Raw genomic sequence first — 21,754 nt, forward strand, 5'->3', positions numbered from 1 at the left:
AAAGGCCAAACACCAGCAGGAAAATTTTCACCTGCACCTGCAAAGCCCTTGACAGGTTGGGGATGGTCAGGTGCCCTCCCAAATGCCTCTGAAGTGCAGGGAAACCTCAAAGCTTCCCTTACAGAAGCCTCCCCAAAGGTTCTTCTGCAGGCAACGAGGAGATCAGCAGAGACTTCATCCTCTGGACCAGCTCAGACCCAAACCATCACCCCTGGGAGGCAGCAGCTCATCTGCAGGGGGTTCCCTGCGTGAGGAAGCCAGGTGATGAGCAACCAGGTCAGGGGAGAGCTGGAGCAATTGTATGCCCAGCCATCAGGCCAGCAGTGAGTCACACTGCTCAAAAATGGTGCTGTAAGTGGCTTTGGCCAGGAAAATAAAGGGCTGTATCCACACCTACGTGCTCAGAGTGTTGTCTGTGGCACAGCTGGCCACGAGGCAGTAAAAACTGGTCTGGTGCCAGTCCCACTGACATGATTTATACAAGTGCAGTTTCTCATCCTCAGCAAATAACCCAAAGTGAAAAGCACAGCATCTATCCCTAAGATTTCCAGGATGTCCATGGCTTGGAAAGAGCTTGGGATCCCCAGTGGGGAGAGGGGAAGCTTAAAAGGTGTTGAGGCTGCTTGCTTTGATGCATTCTCATTTCTCAGGGGGAAGCCGCCCTCCCTCCAACCTTTTCTACCAATTTGCAATTAGGCTGCACTATTTAATTGGAGCTGCAATGAAGGCGGGTTTGTCCAACGTCCAGTTCACAGCCATATTGCTGTTTTTTTTCATGTGTTTGTTTTTTTTGTTTGTTTTTTGAGAGGGCGAGAAGAAAACAAAATGTGGCGTTTTCTGTGGGTTTCACCGGGTCTCGCTGCGGCTCCTTGAATGTTTCTTGTCTCTGCACAGCGATGCCAGCCTGAAGGACACCCTGTCAGACTCGGACTCGGACATGGGCAGCACGGAGCAGCTGGACCAGGGCAGCACGGACACCCTGGCCAACGGCTGCAGGGCGGACAGCGAGGCTGCCAAGAGGTTGGCCAAGCGCCTCTACAACCTCGAGGGCTTCAAGCGCTGCGACGTGGCCCGACAGCTCGGGAAAAAGTACGTGGGAGCCAGCCCTGGGAGGGGTGGCAGAGACACGGGGCTGGGGAGAGCTGGGAGGGCAGGAAAAGGCAGGAAAAGGCAGGAAGGGCCAGGCCTGTGTGCTGCATGGAGTCAGGGCTGATCCTTCCAGTTGAAGCTGGAAGCTCAATGCCCTTAAAATAAGAATCCTACAAGCTGCCTGGAGTGTTGGGCAGTAAATGTCACAAGCTGCTGCCCAGCAGAACCAAAAACTTCTTGCCTTTGGGAAGAGCCCAGCAAGATTAAAGCAATCCCCAGGCTGAAGGGTTTGGGAGTCAGATCTGCTGCTGCCCTGGATTCCCTGCCACTCCCCTGGTTTTTCATGTCTGCACCCCAAAATGTTCTTGCTGCAGAGCCTCCCAACCCTGTACCAGGGCAGGAAGGGTTTGCTGGAGAGCCAGGGGCACACAGGGAGGTCCAGGCTCTTCAGCTGGTAGATTTGCCTGGGTGAGGCAAAAGGGAAATCAAAAAATATTCAAAAGTGGGAGAGTTACAGAGATTTCTAAGAGACAGAGTAACAGTAACAAGTGTAGCAGTAACAGATTATTTTAGGATGCCAGTGGGTGTGAAGGCACTAATCCCCATCATCCTTAGCCTGGATCAGATATAACCTGTGTTGCTGGGATTTATTTTATTTTATTTTTTGTCCTTGGAATGTCTCCCCCCTGCCCAGACCAGCAGAACACACTTGTCCCTCAGCAAATAGCCACACTTTCAGCACCAAGGCTTGTGTGTGATTCCCAGCTTGGTGCTGGGACAGAAGGAGCCCAGGAATTGTCTCCTAGAGAGGCTCTTGGCATCACCTGGCAACATCCTCATTCTCCTTCTTTGCTGAGGTTCTTGTAGCAGGTGCATTGCTGGTTGCTCTTGCCTCAGGTGTGTAACATCCTTCTCCTTTCTTTCAAATTTGCCATGACAGCTCACTGAGGGGGCAAGTTTCAAGCACTGGGTTTCTGAGTCTGTCCCTTTGCTATTTCCTGCAGTCCTCACGCCTGCGACCCTCCCGCCTTGGGAGGATGTTTGGTGACCCACATCTGGGAATTCACACAGCCTTTGAAATAAAAGCTTTGTTTTGATCAGCTGGGTTTTGACATCTGAACCATTTCCTGACATGAGACCTAAATAGAGCTGCAGACTCTTGGATCACACAGGTGGATTGGCAGAGCAGAAAAAGGAAATAGGGTGAAGATAGTTATTTATAGGTATTAATATAGGTATTAAGTCACATTTTCTTAAGTGAGCAAGACTAAGACCAACCTATAGTGCTGGGAGCAGGCTAAGTTTAAGTGATGCTTTCAGGCCAGCTCTGTTTAGAAGAGCTGTACAAAAAGTGAAATCTCATTTTACTACTTCTTTTTTCTTTGTGATAATTGGCAGTTTTCTAAAAGAAAAAAACAAAGAAAGTAAACCAAAGCCAAAAGTATTCATCATTGTCAAACAGGCAGAAAAGGCTCGACAAACAAGGAAATGGAGGTTGGATATCTTCCCACAGTTTGTTTCCATCTGCCTCAATTCTGTGAAATTAACCTAAAACCCAAGAATTACCATTGTCCCACTGAAGGGTAAATGTTTGGGCAGCTGAACTCTCCATGGAAGACTCTTGTTCCAGCATTGCTCTGTGGCCCTGCCGGCTCCATCAGTGCCCACAGTCACATCTTGTGCTGGGTGGAGGTTGAACTGTCCCAGGCTGTGAAGGTGGCAGTGCCAGGCACTTCCTTGTAGGGTTTCCAGAACTTTGCTCACCAAATGCCTGTGGCAGCAGCCCAGGACAGTTCCAGCATGGCAGTGCCCTGGGATCTGTCAGGGTCCTAGCCATGGGCAGCACCACATGGGCACGAGGCCTGGTTTATCCCCCAGAGATGAGCTTTGACTCACACAAGCTTCTTATGGCTCTGAAGTGACCCAGGTGATGCAAAAAGGAGCCCAGCCCTGCAGGGCAGTGGGATTCAGGCCGTAAATCAACACAAATCTTTCCGTGTCCGGACACACGGGAATGGACTGGGAGAAAAGGCCATGGCTCCTGTGTCCCCCTGGGGTGGCTTGTGACCCAGCAGCTCTGCCAGAACTCTTGGTGCCTGGACCCTCCCAAAGCAGGCAGAGGGAGGGAGCATCAAACTGGGGTGTAAGGTGAGAGGAGGTCTGTAGAGGCTGAAAGGGCAGCAGCCAGAGGATGCCAAGCATGTCCCCACAGGAAATACCGTGCAGGCCCACCAGGCAGGGCATGGCAGGAATGTCCCCATGGGAAATGCCTGGCTCTCCTCGTAGGAATGTCTCTGTCGTCATGGTGGAAGTGTCACCCATTCCTGCAGGAAGGGCTGGCACTGGCACAGAGACAGGAGGATAATTCCTGAGTGAGGAAACCAGAGCAAACACAAAAGTCCATCTTAGGGTGGGATACGGCCTTGTCCTGGCCACTGTTGTTATCCCACGGCCTGGGTGTGTTCACTGGCTCTGGAGCTCAGGGAGAAGAGCCCCATCTATGCCCCTGAGTCCCTGGAGACACAGGAGTTTATTGTTTGCAGGGGTCTGGCTGCCTTCTGGTGTCTTGTGATTGTCCAGCTCCCTTGGCAGAGCCAGCAGCCCCTGCCTGGAGCTCACTGAGCTCTCCTGCTGCAGCACCCACCTGCCACAGGAGCAAGGGGCTCTGCTCAGGGGGCGGGATGGGAGCAGGAATATTTCAGTGGGAGAAGGGGACACATCCAGCACTGGGAGGGAATCAGGTGTTGGAGGAGCACAGGATATCCCCATGGCCTCCTCCTGGCTGGTCTGGGAGCAGGCTCTGCCTGGCCAGCAGCACAACACAGGTGGAGCAGGGCAGGTGTCTCATTCCCAGGTGTCTGGGGCTGGCTGTGGGTGCATCAGGGAGGTCTTCCAGCAGCATTCCCGGCCAGGAGCAAGTGTCCCTGTGTCTGAGATCGTGTCTGCAGTGTCTTGCTGGGATTGGGCTGGCCAGCAGGCAGCATTCTGCTGTTCCTCTTGTGGGCAGTGTCTTCTTCCCTGACGAAGGGGCTGACCACTCTCTCTTTAATTACAGTAATGAATTTAGCAAGCTGGTGGCAGAGGAGTATCTCAGCTTCTTTGACTTCACTGGCCTGACCCTTGACAAAGCACTCAGGTGAGCTCTGGGATGGAGAGAGTGGTGGGATTTTGGGGTTTCCTCCAGGCTTCCCAGCACTGTGTGAGCCATCCATGTGACAGGAGCAGGGACTGGGGGGAGATCCAGGCTGTCATTCAATCTTTGGCATCAAGGGACTGCCTCCAAAAGTGAGCTTCAACAGGAGGGCCCAGATCCTGCTTCTCTGGGGTGGAGAGCAGCTCTCCCAGGAACCCCATCCCATACAGAACCAGAGCAAGTGGGAGCAGGTTTTTCCCTTGGGATGGGCCACCCATCCTGGTGCCATCACGCCCGAGGTGGATCAGATCCCAGCTGGCAGCACATTTCCCTGCACAGCTCCATGGATCCCTTCCCCTCTGCAGGGTGTGGGGCTGGGGGAGGATAAATGACCCTTTTCCATCCTCCACCTTAGCCAGCAGCACATCTCTAAGCATCCCTTTCTCTGTGCAGGACGTTCTTGAAGGCGTTCCCGCTGATGGGAGAGACGCAGGAGCGGGAGCGGGTGCTGATCCATTTCTCCCGGCGCTACTGCCAGTGCAACCCCGAAGAGAGCACCTCTGAAGGTACTGCTTCCTTTCCTCTGGGCACCTGTGCACAGAGCTGGACTGCAAAACCAACCACCCACAGCCAGGCAGACACGGCTGCAGCTTCTCCCTTTCCCAGGGATCCTGCCCTGGTCGCTATCCCTGCCCTGGGAGGGGCTGGGGGTGCTGGGTGCTGACAGATCCCCCCCCAAACAGAGCCAGACCAGTCCCCATGTGCCAGCTCACAGCACTGAGGTGCAAACACATTCTGGCACATGGACTGCTCCTTGAAGGACCTCACCGAAGGGCTAGAGAGCACCAGGGAGGAGGCAGGGACTGGAATATTACTTTCACAAACAGCTGCTTTGGAAGTGGGAAGTTTGGTCTTTTAAAGGAAAATTACTGTGAAGCCAATTTTATGGTGGTTGTTTTAGGAAAAGGTAAAGTCTGGGGAAAAAGAGGATGTGTTTGGGGTTTTTTTGTGTTGTTTTGTTTTTTTGTTAAATCTTACACAGCTGAAGGGAGCAGATATTCTTTAAGGTCCCCAGACACAGCAACTGGCCTTGGTTTTGCAATAGTTGGGCTGCCAAGAACAACAAACAGCAGAACTGCATTAGAAGGGGAGCAGTCAGCCCCAGCTGTGTGACTGTTGTGTGTTTCAGATGGGATTCATACACTCACCTGTGCCCTGATGCTGCTGAACACAGACCTCCATGGCCATGTAAGTAGCCCATGGAGGAGCATCCATCCTTTACTCCTTCCCAGGGCAGAGCTGCTCCCTGATGCTGAGTGTGCTGCTGGACAGCTGAGGTGGGCTGGCAGAGAGTTCTCTGACCTGCTCCAGGTGGAATTTTGGCTGCCAGTCCACAGCAGAGTGTCAGTGCACACTCAAAGGTGCATGTCCTGCTGACATCAGTTTCCCTGTGCAGGGACAGGCAGTGCTGCTTCCTCTGCTGTTGCCCAGCTCAGCCCTGCCCCAGAAGCTCCCAGTGAGGTCTTCCCTGCCAGGGAAGGGCTGTTCCCTCTTGGGGTGCAGACACCTCTCCCCAAAAACTGCTGCAAGGGGGCCAGTGGGTTTACACAGGTCTAGATTTGATCTTTCCTTCCCAAAACTTGAAGTGAGCTCCAGCTGTTCCTTTTCCCCAAGATGTAACAGGCAGCCATGGAAAGTTTCACAGCAGAGATGCCTTGGGATGAAGAGCAGAGTGAGCAGAGCTCAGTGCCCAAAAGAGTGGCTGGAAAACAGCAGAAGCTGTGAGAAAATATCTCACCACCTTTTAAAGGCTCCCAGTAACCTGTCTGCACACAGTGGGATAGTGGTGGGATCAGTCTCACAGAGCATTCATCCTCCAGCCAAAATGGTTGGAGCCAAGGAATTATTTCCATCAAATCATTTCCTGCACCAGCAAAAGCAGCATTGTGGCAAAAGGCAAACTATGTGACTTCAATCCAAAATAATCTTATTTTGTCTAGTTTTTTTAAGTAAAAAAAAAAAAAAAATCCAAAATATGACTCTGGGAAGATAGACGTAATTGAAGAGACAAAAACACCCAACCTAAACCTCAAAAACCCTGCCATTTCTATTCCTCATTGACAAGCTGGCTCAGAGGCCTGGTAAGAAGAAATGTTCTCATGATATCTAGGCAGAGAAAAAATAGTTTTCTTTTGACCAGGTGTGCAAATGCCTGAGCTTTTCTTTGAAAAAATCTTCTCTTTATTTTTCTGCATGTGTAACATTAATTTCTTTTTCTCCTTTTCCTCTTTTTTTTATTTTTATTTTTATTTTTTTTTAAATTTCCTTCTGCTCCTGGAACCTCTCTTTCTGCTCTTTAACCCTTTACCAGGTGGTAAGTGCAGTCCTTCTAGTGTTTTGCTTTAAAGCACTGGCATTTTACTTTTTTTGTGTTAAAAACAGTAAGGAATTTTGTTTGTCTGGAATCCTAAGTGATTGTGCAGTGTTCTTCCCTACTTAGCAAGCCATTAGCAGCTGATATCATCACATGAAATGCTCCTGGTGTAAAGAAACCTCCGTGGTGTACCTGGGATTGTGTGACTTGATCTCCCACCCCTCCCTGTCAGAGATGCTGCCATGATATTCCATGTCACTTTTGATTTTATTTTCCTTTTTAATGTGGTGTGTGTGTTGCAGTGTTTCACTGTGCATTGCTGGACGGGAAATGCCCTTGCTGAGGACAGAGGGGTGGATGTGTGTCTGTAAAGGGGCAGCTCCTCACAGCACTGCCTCTGCCATGGTCCAGTCCATCATTCCAGCAAAGACACCGAGGTTTAGAACAGGAGATTTGCACCTGGCTGTAGCACTTGTGATTTTCTGCTCAGGTGCACTCAGACCCCATTTCCAAACCACCCAGAAAATTTTAAAGTGAGACATTCCCTATTCATGGAAGCACCTGGAGTTGGTCTTAAAAGCCAGCGGTCACCAACAAGCATTCCAAGTATAACAAGCATTCCAAGACTGATGCCTTGGAGTGGCTACCTAGGACAGAGGTTAGACAAACTTAAAATAATAAAGCCAGGTATTTATTGAAGGCCTTCAATAGATGCACCTTGGGCAGTCAGAAGCCTCAGGGGGGACACACCCAAGATGGATGATGGTCTCCAGTTTTTCATACAATTAAAAGTTTGGTCCATTTACATATCAGGGGTTAATCCTCCAGTTACAGCTTCCAGGTAATGAAGTAATTTACTCCAAGTTTCACCCCTCCAATTCACTGTTTACATCTCTCAGGGCCTGAGGCAGTGAGGTGTCCTTGAGTTTCAGGCCCAGAGAGGAATTGTTTTGTCTCAGTAACATGTGAGAGCAGCAGCTGACAGCCTATGGAGTTTTAGAGTTATACACTAAAGCAGGACAGGATCTGAGAAATATAAAAGCTAAAATCCTAAGGCATCAAGACTATACACATAGGATTATCCAAGTTGCTGGAACTTTCTGCCTTGCTCTGCTGGTGCTGTTTGAGCTCCAGGAGATTTTATGGCAAAGGAAGCACTGCCCTGCCCCATCTCTGCCCGGGAGACAAAGCTTAGGGATGTGTTCTTTCCCACTGTCTTGGTGACAGATCAACACCTTTGCATCACCAGCACTCATGGGTACCTTTTGGTCCTTTAGGAAAGGCCACCTGCTGGAGTAATGATGGGATTTGTTCAACAAGCAGAGCACCAGTGGGATCCTGGGCAAGCCCTAGCTCCATTTGTCCATCGCTGTTAATCTTCCAACCCCTGTGGTAGAGTCCTTGGGCCAGACTCCGGGCTCAGTGTCAGCAGCAGTGCTGTGTGAGCAGCACTGGGAGGGCTGGGGAGCTCCGAGCTGTGAGCAGCCCCTGGCATCACCTGCAGAGTGCCACCAGTCTGCCCACAGCAGGTTTGTGTGGCCCAGGGCTCACTGGTACCCCGAATTTACAGGCTGGTTCCTTGCAGGGGCATGATTTTATTCCTGCAACCTAGAACTCATCCAGGACCAGATCAATTACTCAGCAATTATTTGCTTTTCCACGGTGTGGCTGCTGCCCCAGGGTGAGCTCAGAGGTCTCTTGCACCAGAGAAAGAGATCACACAACGAAAAGGAAGGCATCCCTTGGGATGAGTGAATCCCAGACAGTACATGACAAACCCGACAAAGGGCCTGTGAGACTGGCGATTTGTGTTATCTCACTGATTTCCAAAAATGCCTTGGCCTCTGCATTCAGTGCTGAATCACTCTTTGGGCAAGGAGGCCGGTGCTGTGAGCTCTGCTTCCCTGCCTCAGGCCAGGGCTGGGAATGGGCACCTTCTCCTGCAAAGCAATTCCCTGCCTCCAGCTCTCAGGCAGCACCTGCCTCACCTCCAAACTCCCTTCTGCAGCCTCCTTGTCCTCCTTCCTCTGTGGATTTTTCCTTTATCTTTGCTGTCCAAAACTGGCTGGCCAGCAAGCACAGAAATCTCCCCTCTCTGCTGAAATCTCTCCTCTCTGCTGAAATCTCTCCTCTCTGCTGAAATCTCTCCTCTCTGCTGAAATCCCTGCATGTCTGCTCGTTTCCTGAGCCCTTCTGTACCCCCTGAACACTGGCTGGCAGCTCTGGCTAATGGGGCTCCCCGCGAGAAAGCCACCAGGGCTGGGCTGTGCTGTGCCACACCACATCCCCAGGCACTGCAGATTTGTAACAGTGCTTTACTCCTCTTTTTCTTGATCTCTCAAGGGAGCCAGCTCATCTGGAGCTGGCACCAGCAGGAGGCATAATTAAGAGTATCAGACAGAGCTGCTCAAAGGCAGAGCTGGGCTCCCTGGGCAGCCTGAGAGTGTTTGCACACACAGAAGGCAGGGGGTGCAGGGGGGGACATGGGGAGCTAATCCCAAGCTCTCACTTCTTCCTGATGCTTTCATCTGGGGAGAAGCCCCCAGGTCATCTGCAGTGCACGTTTGTAGGCGGGGGTTTCTGCTGTCATCTCTTTCAGGAGGTGATTTCCTCGCACAGAGGACACATCTCACCCTGCAGGGCATCTCCTCTATCATCTGCTGCAGCTTCATCCCCTGCCAGACCCACTGAGGCCCTTCCTCTTCCTCACTGAGCCCTCTGCTCTTCTGGGCCATCATTCCACATCCTTCTGGATGGTCACCCTGCCCTTCCCTTGAGGTGAAGCCCAGCAGTGTCAGGATGCTGTTGGATCCTCAGGAGCACCGGGGCCAGCTCCTGCTGTCCTCACTGGCTCCACTGCCCCCTCCAAGCCACCCCACCGGGGTCTGCCCCACACACTGAGGGTGAGGGATACCATATAACCTGGCACTGGAGACACCCATCTTTCCTTTGTGACATCAAACTCCTTTTTCTGAACCCTGTAATTGCCACTGACTCCTCCACACCTCTGCTCCATCCCTTTGGAGAGGTCGGATTGCAGGGGAGGCTTGGGAAGAGGCTGCCTGCCTCCACCTTTGCAGGCTGAGGGAGTGAAGGGTAAAGGGTTTGGGAAGACTGATGATGCCACAGATGATGAAACCATGATATCAGGGATGCCAGGTGGCCTGGAAGCATCAGTACCAAATATTGTTGGCATTAGCTGGTGCTGAGAGTGTTCCTGGCTGCCAGATTCTGCCAGAGTACATGTGTTGCCCCCTCCACAGTACCAGGAGCTGGACCATTTCTTTTTGTAATGGCCATCAAAAATAATGGCTTCCATCAAGGACCAGCATTTCCCTGCCCAGTGCTGGCTGTTCCAGGTGCTGGCACTGCAAGCTCACACAATTTCACTCACAGCAGGCTTGGAGCCCCATCCAAACGTTGTTGTTTCACCAGGAGGAGTGCTTGTCTTGAGTTTTGAGATGCAGAGCCTGTACCCAGCACCACTCCAGCAAGAGCTGGAGAGGCAATTTTCAGGTGTCTTATTTCCACAAGTAAAAAAGAGGTCATTTGAAACATTTGGATGCTGGCATGAGTAAATAAAGCACAGACCCCAACAGCAAATCAGATCAGAAGCCTTTTGAGCTCTTGGGACAAGCCCAGGCTTCAGCTCTACATATAAAATTGTTCTTTGAAAGACACTGACTAAAGTCAAAACTCTCCACAAGTTTAATGAGCTGCTTCTTTGCCTTACAGAACATTGGCAAAAAGATGTCGTGCCAGCAGTTCATAGCAAACCTGGACGGGCTGAACGATGGGAAGGACTTTGCGAAGGATCTGCTGAAGGTAATGGGATATAAAAAGACAGTGGGATACTGGCAGTTTTATTGCAGTGCCACCTAGTCCTGCTGGGACACTCTGAGCCCTTCAATCAGCATTTTTCAGTTGTTTCAGGAGAATTGTAACCCCCATGAATCCTACCTTAAGTAAAATAACTCCACCATTAAACACTATACCAAAGGTATTAAAACTCCAATACAAACCAAAATCCAGAACAACAAAATAATACACTGCTATTAACATTACCAATTCATTTTTCTCTATTCCTTTAACAACAAAATATGAACCTCAATTTGCCTTCACCTAAAAGAACATAAAATACACCTAAAACCAACTACCCCAAAAATAAAAAACAGTCCCACCATCTACCATAAACTAATTAAAACCACTAAAAAAAATAAAACTCAAAATTATCTACAATACATTAATATAAATATAATATATACATTGTATTTATATATATATTGTATATATACAATTTATATATTATATTGTATATATACAATTTATATATTGTGTATATGTATGTATATGTATGTATAATATATACATTATATAAAAAATACAATAAGAATATTTTAAAAAATCATCCAAATTCTCCAAAAAACTAATTTCACTATCAAAAAACCCCCAAAATTTAAAAACCTACTCAAAAAATCCAGTTCCTAAAAAAAAAAATCACAAAATAGATAACATCCACTTGCAGTGAGCCAAAATAGGTCTGTTCCCTGGTGGTGTTTTATCCAGATTTGTGGCATGTCTGCCCTCAGAGCATGCCAGGTGCCCTTTTCCTCCAGCAGCTCAGATAATGCCCAAAAAAAATCTACTCCCCACCCCAAAACACGACCCTCCAGCACTGAAACTTTTCTCTGCCTCCACTACCACGTGATGAAATGCAATGTTCCAACCAGTGCAGTACCATGGGCTGTGGTTAAACATCCCAAAGGGAATATTTTCTCCTGCCACGTGGTTTAGCAGCACCACTGCTGCAGGTCCTGCAGCCTGGCCTGAATTTCACTGTGTGGAAGGAGGTTGGAAGGAGAGGTGCCCCATCAGGGGTGTCACATCGTGTTTGGGGTGACATCCCCATCTCCCAGCAGACCTCACCCTATCCTACCCCTCTGTGTGGTCAGGGCCACCTCCACATTCCGCTCTGCTAGCCCACTCCTGCTTCTTTTCTAGTCCAGGCTTCCAGGGGAGCCACTGGAATTGTGCACAGAAGGAGCTGGAAAAGCTCATGCCAAGGTTGTTCATCCCTCCCCTGCTACTCAGTTCAAGCCTCCCCTGTCATTTCAGCTAGTTAAGACATTTTTGGTGCCATGGCATATCCCAGAGTCTTCTACCAGTGTGTGTAGGCCAGGATTCACTCAGAGCTAGGTACAGCACCCAGAATGAGAGAAAAATGTCACATTCAGGCTCCTGAGCAGGGCTGGCTGCCAGAGCCCTCTGCTGCTGTCGTGCCAGCGTGGCACACAGAAAGAAGAGGTCCAGCAGCACAGCAGCCATCCTGCTCACTGGGAAATGCTTCTCCAGGACAGTTCAGCAGGGAAAGTATCCCCAAGAGCACAGACAGGGTGTGGAGATGTCTCCACGAGCAGGCACAACTTCCTTGAGAGACACAGCTAATTCCATGTTCTTTTTTCAGACACTGTATAACTCCATCAAGAATGAGAAGCTGGAGTGGGCCATGTAAGTATATGCTAAGCATTACAGGGGTTGTGTGTCTTTCCAAGGAGCTGGCAGGTCCTAAGTCATGTTTTCAATCCCAGAATATTTCCTGCCAAGCCCTTAAGTGCTGAAGTCCCTCTGCAGACAGACAAATGGGGTTTATTTATGGCTTTAGACACAAAGGCACTTAGGAAGGTTGGTGACAGTCTGTGGATCCGTGACCTAAAGGAAGGGAATGCCCTCTTTGTTTACTATTACTTGTTTGCTACTGTAAAATGCTGGTTCCTCTCCAGGTGCTTCAGAAGTCTTTGCACAAGCAAAGATCTGGGGTTATTTTGGTCATTGAGATTTTCCATCTCTCCCACATGAATTTTATTTCTGGAAATAGTATCAGAGAATCCCTTAAGAAGGAAGAGACCTTGTGATATCTCCAGTTCAGCTTCCTCCTCAAAGTATGGTCAACACTGAATTCAGACCAGGATGGTCTGGGCTTTGTTCAATTTGATCCTGAAACTCCTCCAAGGATGGGGAACCCACAGCCCCTCTGGATCCACAAACCAATACTTTATTATTATTATTATTATGAGAGTGCCATTTTCTCTTGTCTCTGTTGTTTTGACTTCTGCCCACTATCTCTTGTCCTTGTGCCACGCACCACAGCGAAGAGCCCAGCTTTGTCCTCTCAATCACCCCCTCACACAAGGCTGCCATCAGCTCCCCCAAAGCCATCTCTTCCGTAGCTTGAACAAGTCCAATTCTCTCAGCTGTTTTTACACCACAGGTGCTCCCAGGTTTCTTTTCCCGGCTCAGGTGTCTCACCCTTGCTGTGGGGGCTGTGTGTGTGTCACCATACGATGCAGGCAGTGCAGGGCAGGCGATCGCTTCTCTCCGCCTCCTCACCGTGCCGCTGTTCCACAGCCCAGGATGCTCCTGCCCTCTGCCAGAACACCCTGGCTGCTCCTGCTCATCCTGGCCCTCTCAGCCTTGTACTCCTCTTTTTGGTGTCATCCGCAAGTTCCATGAAATCCTCATGTATTACCCTGAGCCGAGCCTGGAAAGCATCACAGGTTCACACAGCACCTTCCTCAGTCCTTGTGCCCCTGCTCCTCCACTCAGAGCACGGGCTGGGATCACCGGTGAGCTCCCCAACCCCAATGTCTCTCGAGGGGAATCCCGTGACAGCCCTGAGGTCTTGAGCTGACACAGGGGACGTTCCTCCCCTCCTTCCCTCTCTCCTCAACCTGACCTCCCTTGTCTCTGGACAGAGCAGGGCCTCCTGTGCCATCAGCCCCATCACCTGCTCTCTTCTTCATATTACCCTGACCAAACAAACCAGCATCAGGAGAGGGTTTGGTGCTCCCTCCGTGAGGCCCTGGAAGGAGCGGCGGGGCCGGTCACGAGAGGGAGCTGCGGGCTGCTTTATGGGCAGGGATACCTCGGGATACCTCGGGATTCCTCGGGATTCCTCGGGATACCTCGGGATTCCTCGGGATACCTCGGGATGCCTCGGGATTCCTCGGAATACCTCGGGATGCCTCGGGATGCCCCGGGATGCCTCGGGATGCCCCGGGATGCCTCGGGATGCCTCGGGATGCCTCGGGATACCTCGGGATACCTCGGGATGCCCCGGGATGCCTCGGGATTCCCCGGAATGCCTCGGGATGCCTCGGTGTACCTCGGGATACCTCGGGATGCCCCGGGATGCCTCGGGATTCCCCGGAATGCCCCGGGATGCCCCGGGATACCTCGGGATGCCCCGGGATGCCTCGGGATGGCCCGGGATGGCCCGGGATGCCCCGGAATGCCCCGGGATACCTCGGGATACCTCGGGATGCCCCGGGATGCCTCGGGATGGCCCGGGATGCCCCGGGATGCCCCGGGATGCCTCGGGATACCTCAGGATGCCCCGGGATGCCTCGGGATGGCCCGGGATGCCCCGGGATGCCCCGGGATGCCCCGGGATGCTTACATAACAGCTCCCTGCTCGGGCACATCCCGGGGATGTCACCCTGCCGGGGTCCAGCTCCCTCCCACCTTTCCCCAGCCAGCCCACTCTATCCCTGCATCCCTTCCCTCATCCCTGGCCCCTGCCTTGCTGCAGGGTGTCCTGCTGAGCTGCGGGCCCAGAGCCCTCAGCTCCTCTGCAGGGCTGGACCCCTGGCATGGGGGACCTGGGGCAGGGACTCCCTGGGAGAGGGCTCCTGGTTTTCTGTCAGAGACCTGGAATTGGGTCCTTGCACAGCCAGGACTCTCTTCTCTCTGCTTGCCTCTGCCCTGAGTCCTTGTCCATCCCAGGGAAGGAGATGCCCACAGATCCCACCAGGCACACAGGTGTGTGACCAACAGCACGGAGCTCAGAGGGCAGCAGCCCAAACACCTGAGCCCCACTGACTCCCCTCCCAGGAACCGGACCTGGGCTCTGCCTCAGCCCCAGGACTCCTCTGGGTGCTGGGGGCTAAGAAATCATCCTTCTCTTCCAAGATGTGTCTGATGCTTTGCCCATCTGCTTGCTGCAGGTGAGGAATTGTGTTTCACTGCTCGCTTCCCAGCCAGTGGATTCATTGAGGGTCAATCCTCAGCTGAGGTTTGGTCCCAGTCTGCAACCTGAGGTGACCATTCATCCCATTTAGACATTGACATGAATCAGACAGGGCAGAAAAGCCCTGTTTGCTGTTTCTCCTTCATGTCCTAAGGACACTGGGAGCTATCACTTCCCATACAAGTTCTGTTTTCTTTGTGCCAGAGTAGGTTCATCTCCCAAATGTCTGCAGATCTGTTCCTCAGAGATGCAGAGGACATTCCTAGAGGTACTTCACAGTCTAGGAGGTCCCAGACGTTGTCTCTCAGCAGCTGAGAAATGCCTGGTAATACTTCGGCCTTCAGCAAAAATCCTCCTTAAGCTCTGCTTTTAGGGCACAGAATTGGAGACATTTCCTGTGGCATATTTGTAGTCCTCAGTGTGGGACATCTGCAGTTTCCTGGTGTTCAGACAAGCACTCCCTCTCCTGTTTTGAGTGACCTCACAGTGGGACCACTGGGACAGTCACCTGCCACCCACACTCCTCCCAGCCCAGAGCACCACTACTGGCACTCTCTCTCTTATGGTCCCGACATCTCCTGCCTGTTTCTTTCTCTGACCAGTCCTGTAATAAAAACCCTAAAGCAAATAGGGCTGCTTTGCACTGTGACCACATCTCCTCCACTGAGTCTTTCCTCTGATTTTCTTTCCAAGTGACGAGGACGAGTTGAGAAAATCACTCTCGGAGCTGGTAGATGACAAATTCGGAGCCAGTGCCAAGAAAGTGACGAGGATTGTTGACAGCAGCAACCCCTTCCTGGACATCCCCCAAGCGCTGAACGCAGTCACCTACAAGCACGGAGTCCTCACCCGCAAAACCCACGCAGACATGGATGGGAAGAGAAGTACGTGATCAGGGACAGGGACAGGGACAGGAGAGCTGTCCCAGGCAGTCCAAGAGCCTTGCCCTGGCTCTCCAGATGAGGGCATTTCCTTACCACATCCCAGACAACACAGGAGAGATCCCATAAGTGCTAGGACAGAGGAAAAGGAGGGTGTTTTGAGGTATTTGTAGATAGGAGTGTTTTCAGGAAGCCTCGGTCTTCCCTTCTCACTGCCAAGGAATCCAGCACAGACAGACCTGGTTTTCCATCCTGTTCCTGGGCCCAATCCCAAATCCCAGTCTCTGATCAGTGGCTCAGAGGAAGGCTGGTTCCTCAGCAGTTGTCCACTCCAGCCCTGACCCTGGGGACAGTCTGGCCTGCCAAGCTTTGCTCCTGTCCCTATCCTGTCGTGTGCTGGCTGGCAACAGAACACCCCATAGCTCTGCTACCATATGGCGTTACAGGAAAGGTAAAGGTATTTGGGAACTGTTCATGAGCAGAGATTAATTAAACCTTGGGTAGATCCTTTTGCTAATTGATATGATTGGCCCAGTCATATGATTAAAAAAGTCAGCTGATTAAAAAGTCTTGAGTAGAGATTTCCACCAAAGGCCTCCCTTGCTTCCAGCACCTTCTTAACAGCCCATGCTTGGAGGATCAGCTGTCTGGTGGTGATGTGGATGGCTCCCCTCACCTCCCACCCCTCTCCAGCTTCTGCCAAGCTCTCTGTCCCCAAGCCCATCGAGATGGTAATGCTCCCTCCTCAGGGGAACAGAAGCTGCCTTGTCCAGCTGCTCAGTTCCAAGCAGAGGAGCTCAAGGAATGTCCCTGCTCTCCGAGCATTAAGTCCAAGGAACACAAACCTGGGTTTGGAGGAGCAGAGGCTTCCTGCAGGTGTCCATTGGTACCCCTGTACCAGCTCATGTCGGGCTCTGACCTGCTTGTGTTCCTGCTGGGAGGCTGCAGAGCCCAGCCACTGTCCCTCAGACACCTGTCCCTGCTCACCAACCACTCGTGAGCAATGGCCTGGAGGTGTGGGAGCTCTGGGCATCAGAGAGTGCCTGTGGTGGGTCAGGAGAAGGGTTGGGTGTGCCTGGAAGGTCAAGCAGCACTGGCAGACATGTACAATTAAATATTCTTCCGTTTTTAGCTCCCAGAGGAAGAAGAGGTTGGAAGAAGTTTTATGCTGTGCTTAAAGGGACCGTCCTTTATTTACAAAAGGTAACCATGGGGGACTCTCCCCTTTGCTGTCTCCTGCTGTCCCCAGAGCAGTCACGCAGTCACACACCTGAGCAGAGGTGAATCCATGTCCTAACTCACGCATGGACATCCACAGAGCTCCTCCAGAGACCAGAGCTGGAGGATGCTCTTGTCTTTGGTGGAGGTGTTCATGCCAGGGGCATTATTCACAGCCTCAAAGGGAACCTTGAAGGAAGAAGGATGAAAGAGGAAAGACAGGTTTCTGCAGAAGGATCCCAGCAAGTAGGAGCTATTGGGGAGGATGAATGAACAGATGATATGGAATAGATGAAATAGGATTTGGTGAGAAAAGAAAAAGGAAGGTGAAGAGGTGGAGTATCTGACCAGTCTTATTCTGCCTACTGTTTTATTTGCTGGCACAGATCTCATTATGCACAGCTTTGCTGAGTCTGGTATAGGAAGCCAGCTGATGTAATCTTTTTGGGTTTCACTCAAACTTTTGATACTGTCTCTCACAAGATCCTTCTGGACAGAATGTCCTGCACACACTGGATAGACACATCATGTGGTGGGAGAGCCAAGGCCTCACAGGGTGGGCACAAAGGGTGACAGCCACTGGGGTGGCATCAGACTGGTGACCTGTCACTGGTGGGGTTCCACAGGGCTCCATCCTCCACCCTGTGCTCTTCAACATCTTCATGAGTGACTTGGACATGGGACTCAAGAGAACAGAGCAAGCTTGCAGACAATACTAAACTGAGAGGAGCTGTTGACTCCCTCAAGGGCAGAGGCCCTGCAGAGAGACCCTGACAAATGACAGGCCTGGGCAATCATCAGCTGTGTGAAGTTTAACAAAGACAGTGCTGGATTCTTCACCTGGGACAAGGCAATCCTGGGTGCAAAGACTGGGGAATGAGAGGCTGGAGAGCAGCTGTGGGAGGGGACCTGGGAGCCCTGGTCAGTGGCCAGTTGAATGAGTCAGCAGTGCCCTGGCAGCCAGGAGGGACATCTGTGCCCTGGGGACATCAGGATAAGGCTCTCAGGGATTGTTGAGGTGTCCTGTGCAGGGACAGGAGTTGGAGTTGATGTCTTTGTGTGTCCCTTCCAGCTCAGAGGATTCTGTGATTCCATGGTTCTGTGATGAAAATCTATATTCTTCAGGCCCTGGATGACCTGTGTCCTTCCATGGGCTGTCAGGCGACACTTTGTGCCTCCCTTCACCTCTGTTCATTGTGTAGCCACCTCCAGAGAACACAAGTGTAATTCCCAGGTCCTCATGGGACACAAAGTCACCATGGAATAGCTTTCCTGCATGCTCTAGCATTCAGCTCTCTGCCACTTGGGTGCTTGCAGGATTCACTGGGAAGTTTTTTCTGAGGGAAAATCCAAGGAGACTGGATAGGGGCTCACTTGAATGTCAGTGTGAGCCAGCCCAGGATGCCAAATGTCTGTTCATCACCAACCTAACCCACTGAACTAGGTGTGAACTACCTGAGCAACACACGCTGTGCAGTAACCCATTGAACTCACCTTGCTGGAGCAGCACTCCCCAGATGCTCCTGCCTATTGCAGCATTATCTCCACAGCAATGAGAGTAAACAAACATTGGATTATATAAGAGAGGCAGAAAGATCCTCGGGGCAGCAGGGAGTTATGACTCAGAGTTCGTAGCACACCCCAATGACTCCCGTGTTTCGCCAGCTCCTATGGCACGTGTCAAAAGCCAGCAGAAATCTGGCAGCAGTGCATCCTCACTCCCAGCGTGGGTTGCTCTCAGCCCAGTGGTGTTTTTACAGCTGTGCCACTCTCCTGCAGCTTAGGGAGCCTGCAGCACACAGGGGAGACCAGACCTCCTCCAGCCCTTGAAGCGTGGTGTTCTTCAAGCCAGCAGCACTCTTCTCACCCTTCGGTCCTGGTCTCATCACACATCTTCATGTGGAGTCTGCCACGGTCCTCAGGCTGACCCATGGGTTACACATGAGGATTTAACTCGTACAGAGTTACCGTCAGCATTGAATTGTATGACACTTTCTGTGTGGGGAGGACCAAAAAAAAGACATTTCAACTATCACAGAACCATTTAGATCTAAATTAATTTTCCACCAAGGACTGCTCTTGGGATGAGTCTGATGAGAGGGTACATATTGAGAATAAAATGCACTTGCAGGATGGAATTTTCTTCCCTGGCAGCAGAAGAAGCCGTGATGCCAACGCTGAGTGTCATTGCTGCTGCTGGGGCAGAGGGCTTGGGGATTCTTGGCTGGACAAGGCTTGCAGCAGTAACCACTCATTAACAAAGTTCCTTATGTTTGTCTGAGGTGCTGAGCATTAAAAAAGAGAGCAAGGGTGAGGCTGACTGGCAGTGAGGAGATCAATGCTCTTATCACAGTGACCTTCAGGATCAAATGGTTCAGAGACTGAAGGTTTTCTTTTACGAGCAAGGACTGAAGGAACAAAATACCCAAGATCTGGCTGTGTTATGAAAGTGTCTGATAAATAAGAGCCATGACTGATGTGTAATTAGCAGGAGGGACCAGGATTGCCAAGGATGCCCCAAGGAAGTAGCATTTGGAACAACAACAAAAATAAACCAAAGGAATGTTTGGGCAAAGGATTTGGGGAAAGAGGGGTTTCTTACTCGTGAGCTGCTGCCAGACTTTATTACAGTCCTCTCCAGGGAATTCCTTGGGCTTGGCTGTAAACAGTGTCTTTCAGGCTTGCAGAGACAGGACAGAAGGTTGAGAACATGAAGACAAAGTCCTTGCCCTGTCACTTGCAAACGTTCCCAGCACCACAACAGAGAGTGGATAAACATCCACCTGCCCTGTGGATCCTTGGTGTCATTTCTTGCCTGTGGGGTGGTTTGCAGAACAAAGGAATTGCACAATACAGGAAGGAAGTGGTGTGCCAGCCTCTCTCTGTCTCAGCAGAAGACAACTGCAGATAAACATAAGGTAGAACCTTGGCTGAGCATAAATCACTGGGGAAAGGTTTTCTGATGGAAGATAGAGGAGAAAGAACCTGCTTCCAGAACCAGCTGGTGTCATGGAGCACAGGCTCAGCCTGTTCCACTGTTCTGCTGAGACCAAATTGAGGATCTAGGCTTTAATAGTAAAGTCACAGAAGTTGAACAGAGAACTCCATTTGGTTTTGAGGAGCAAGCTGAGTATAAACAAGCCTGAGAGGTAGAGGGAAGGTGGGAGGAAGGAGGGGCTGGGTAGGTGGATGTGTAGGAAGGAGGAATGGAACAGAGAGAGGTGGACATAACACAGGCAGAAGGGTGGGTGGGCAGGTAGAAGTCAGTCTGACAGAAGCAACTCAGGCAGCAGCCATAAACCTGCTGATGAGGAGATGTCACATGTCATTGACTCGCTGGTGTTAATTGCTGGATCAGCATGTTCCAGCACAGTCTGCTGAAGCAATTGCTTGATCCCCTAAAGGGATGCAGCAGAGTCTGGAGGAAGAAATGCAGGTTTGGGAGCAGGGCACACCTCTCCTGTGCACTAATCTGCTCTGGGCACTGACTCACTCCATGGCCTTTGGCAACTTACTTCACCTCTGTGAAATGGGGATAATAACCCTTAATCACCACACATAGAGGGGGGTTAAGAAAAATGATGGAGAGCTATAAAGCACGAGGTGCTTTCATACAGAAGTGTTTGAAAGGGTGCAGGTCTTCCCACAGGTTCTGTCCCCAACCAGGAAGGGGTTCCCAGTGCAGCCCTGAGCCACAGGTGCTGTCCCATGCAGGCAGGCCCTTGCCAAGAGCTCTGGGGAGAGCCAAGATTCTGCCTAGACTGAAAAGGGGGCAGGAGTTAATTTTCCTAATTAAATGGTTTGTTTAGGGTGGTAGATGTGAGGTGAAGAAAAGAAAGGAGAGGAAAAGCCACTCACAAGCCAGAACATGAGGAATATCTGTCGGTCCTTATTGCCAGCACTGCCCAGGGCTGGCTCTGAGGCCAGAGGAGAGGGCAGCAGAACTGACACACCGGGGTCCCCCACCCCATCCAGGTGCCCTACAAAGGCAGACACAAGAGCTTGATGGCTTTTCTTGGCAAAACAAGCTTTGAGATTAGCTCTGGATCTGCTCAAGGGGTAGACAGTGACCCAAAGGCATTGGGGTCTCCCAGCATTATCAGCCAAACATTGTGACCACCTGGCAATGGGATGAGCCTCCTGGAAGAGCCAACCCAGGCAGGGAGCCTCCAGAACCATTCACTCCTGCAAGCAGCAAGGCAGAAGCTGGAGAGAACCTGCTTCGTTCAACCTCACGCTGATTTACTGTGCCCAGCATTAGAAAATGAAGATTTGATTTTTTCTTACATCAACTCTGATGCCTGAGAGCCTGAAATCCATGGAGGAAATACTTGATGATTCCATTCAAGATGAGGATCTGCATTAGTCAAAGCACTCAGCAGCTGTGGCAGTTTCCTCTTGTCACACATCATTAAGCTGGGCTGTTTGCACTGTATTTTCAGAAAGCTTGTTTTGAAATAAGAGATCATGGGCAGCACAATCAGATATATTGAAATTCAAAGAGCTTCAGCCTCAGAAAAATATCCCAAATTGAAGTCTCTCTACAACACATGAGGCACGAGCTGCAATGTCTTCCTCAAGCAAATATTTCTCTTCTGGTGGGATAAGGCATTAGGTCTTCACAAGGCAAAGCATTTGCTTTGGGAAAAAGGCTGACAGCCCATCCCTCTGGCTACTGAAATCACCACGGTGGTAAGGTCATCTGCACTGCCCACCTGAGTGTCTCCCAGAACACAGGATGCCTGCAGCACCCAGCCTTCCTCTGCTGGAAAGCCAGGGCTTTTCTTTGGGATTCACCATCCCCAGGAACCCGTGCCTCACATTTGTGGGTGGGCCTGAGGCAATTTTTTTGTACAAGGCCAAGTTTCATATGATGATGAGCACAGCAATCACTCTCCTGGATGGGATGATTGCTTTGAAAAATGAGGGAAGAAATGCTTCAGGAGCTTATTTCCCATCAGGAGTGAGAGATGGGTGAGCCACATCCATGGGCTGGGGAGTGCTGGTCCTCAGTGCTCTCAAGAGCAGCAGAG

At 50.9% G+C, this 21,754-nt stretch overlaps 1 protein-coding gene across 3 annotated transcripts in view; it reads left to right on the top strand.

Moving 5' to 3' along the window:
- Positions 1–21,754, top strand: part of PSD2 (pleckstrin and Sec7 domain containing 2) — a 71,961-nt gene that overhangs the window by 42,996 nt on the left and 7,211 nt on the right. For 2 of the 3 annotated variants that reach the window (XM_088063657.1, XM_088063659.1), the window contains exons 5-12: positions 895–1,089; positions 4,145–4,225; positions 4,676–4,788; positions 5,412–5,472; positions 10,331–10,421; positions 12,061–12,104; positions 15,316–15,506; positions 16,636–16,706. In XM_088063657.1, the coding sequence (XP_087919783.1) occupies positions 895–1,089; positions 4,145–4,225; positions 4,676–4,788; positions 5,412–5,472; positions 10,331–10,421; positions 12,061–12,104; positions 15,316–15,506; positions 16,636–16,706 (847 nt within the window). The remainder of the gene's footprint in view (positions 1–894; positions 1,090–4,144; positions 4,226–4,675; positions 4,789–5,411; positions 5,473–10,330; positions 10,422–12,060; positions 12,105–15,315; positions 15,507–16,635; positions 16,707–21,754) is intronic. The other variant, XM_088063658.1, reaches the window with a different exon arrangement.

The sequence above is a fragment of the Pseudopodoces humilis genome, chromosome 17 (assembly GCF_049639895.1).
Source record: "Pseudopodoces humilis isolate 2021_Gansu_Grassland_sample_001 chromosome 17, ASM4963989v1, whole genome shotgun sequence".
In the NCBI taxonomy this organism is placed as follows: Eukaryota; Metazoa; Chordata; class Aves; order Passeriformes; family Paridae; genus Pseudopodoces; species Pseudopodoces humilis.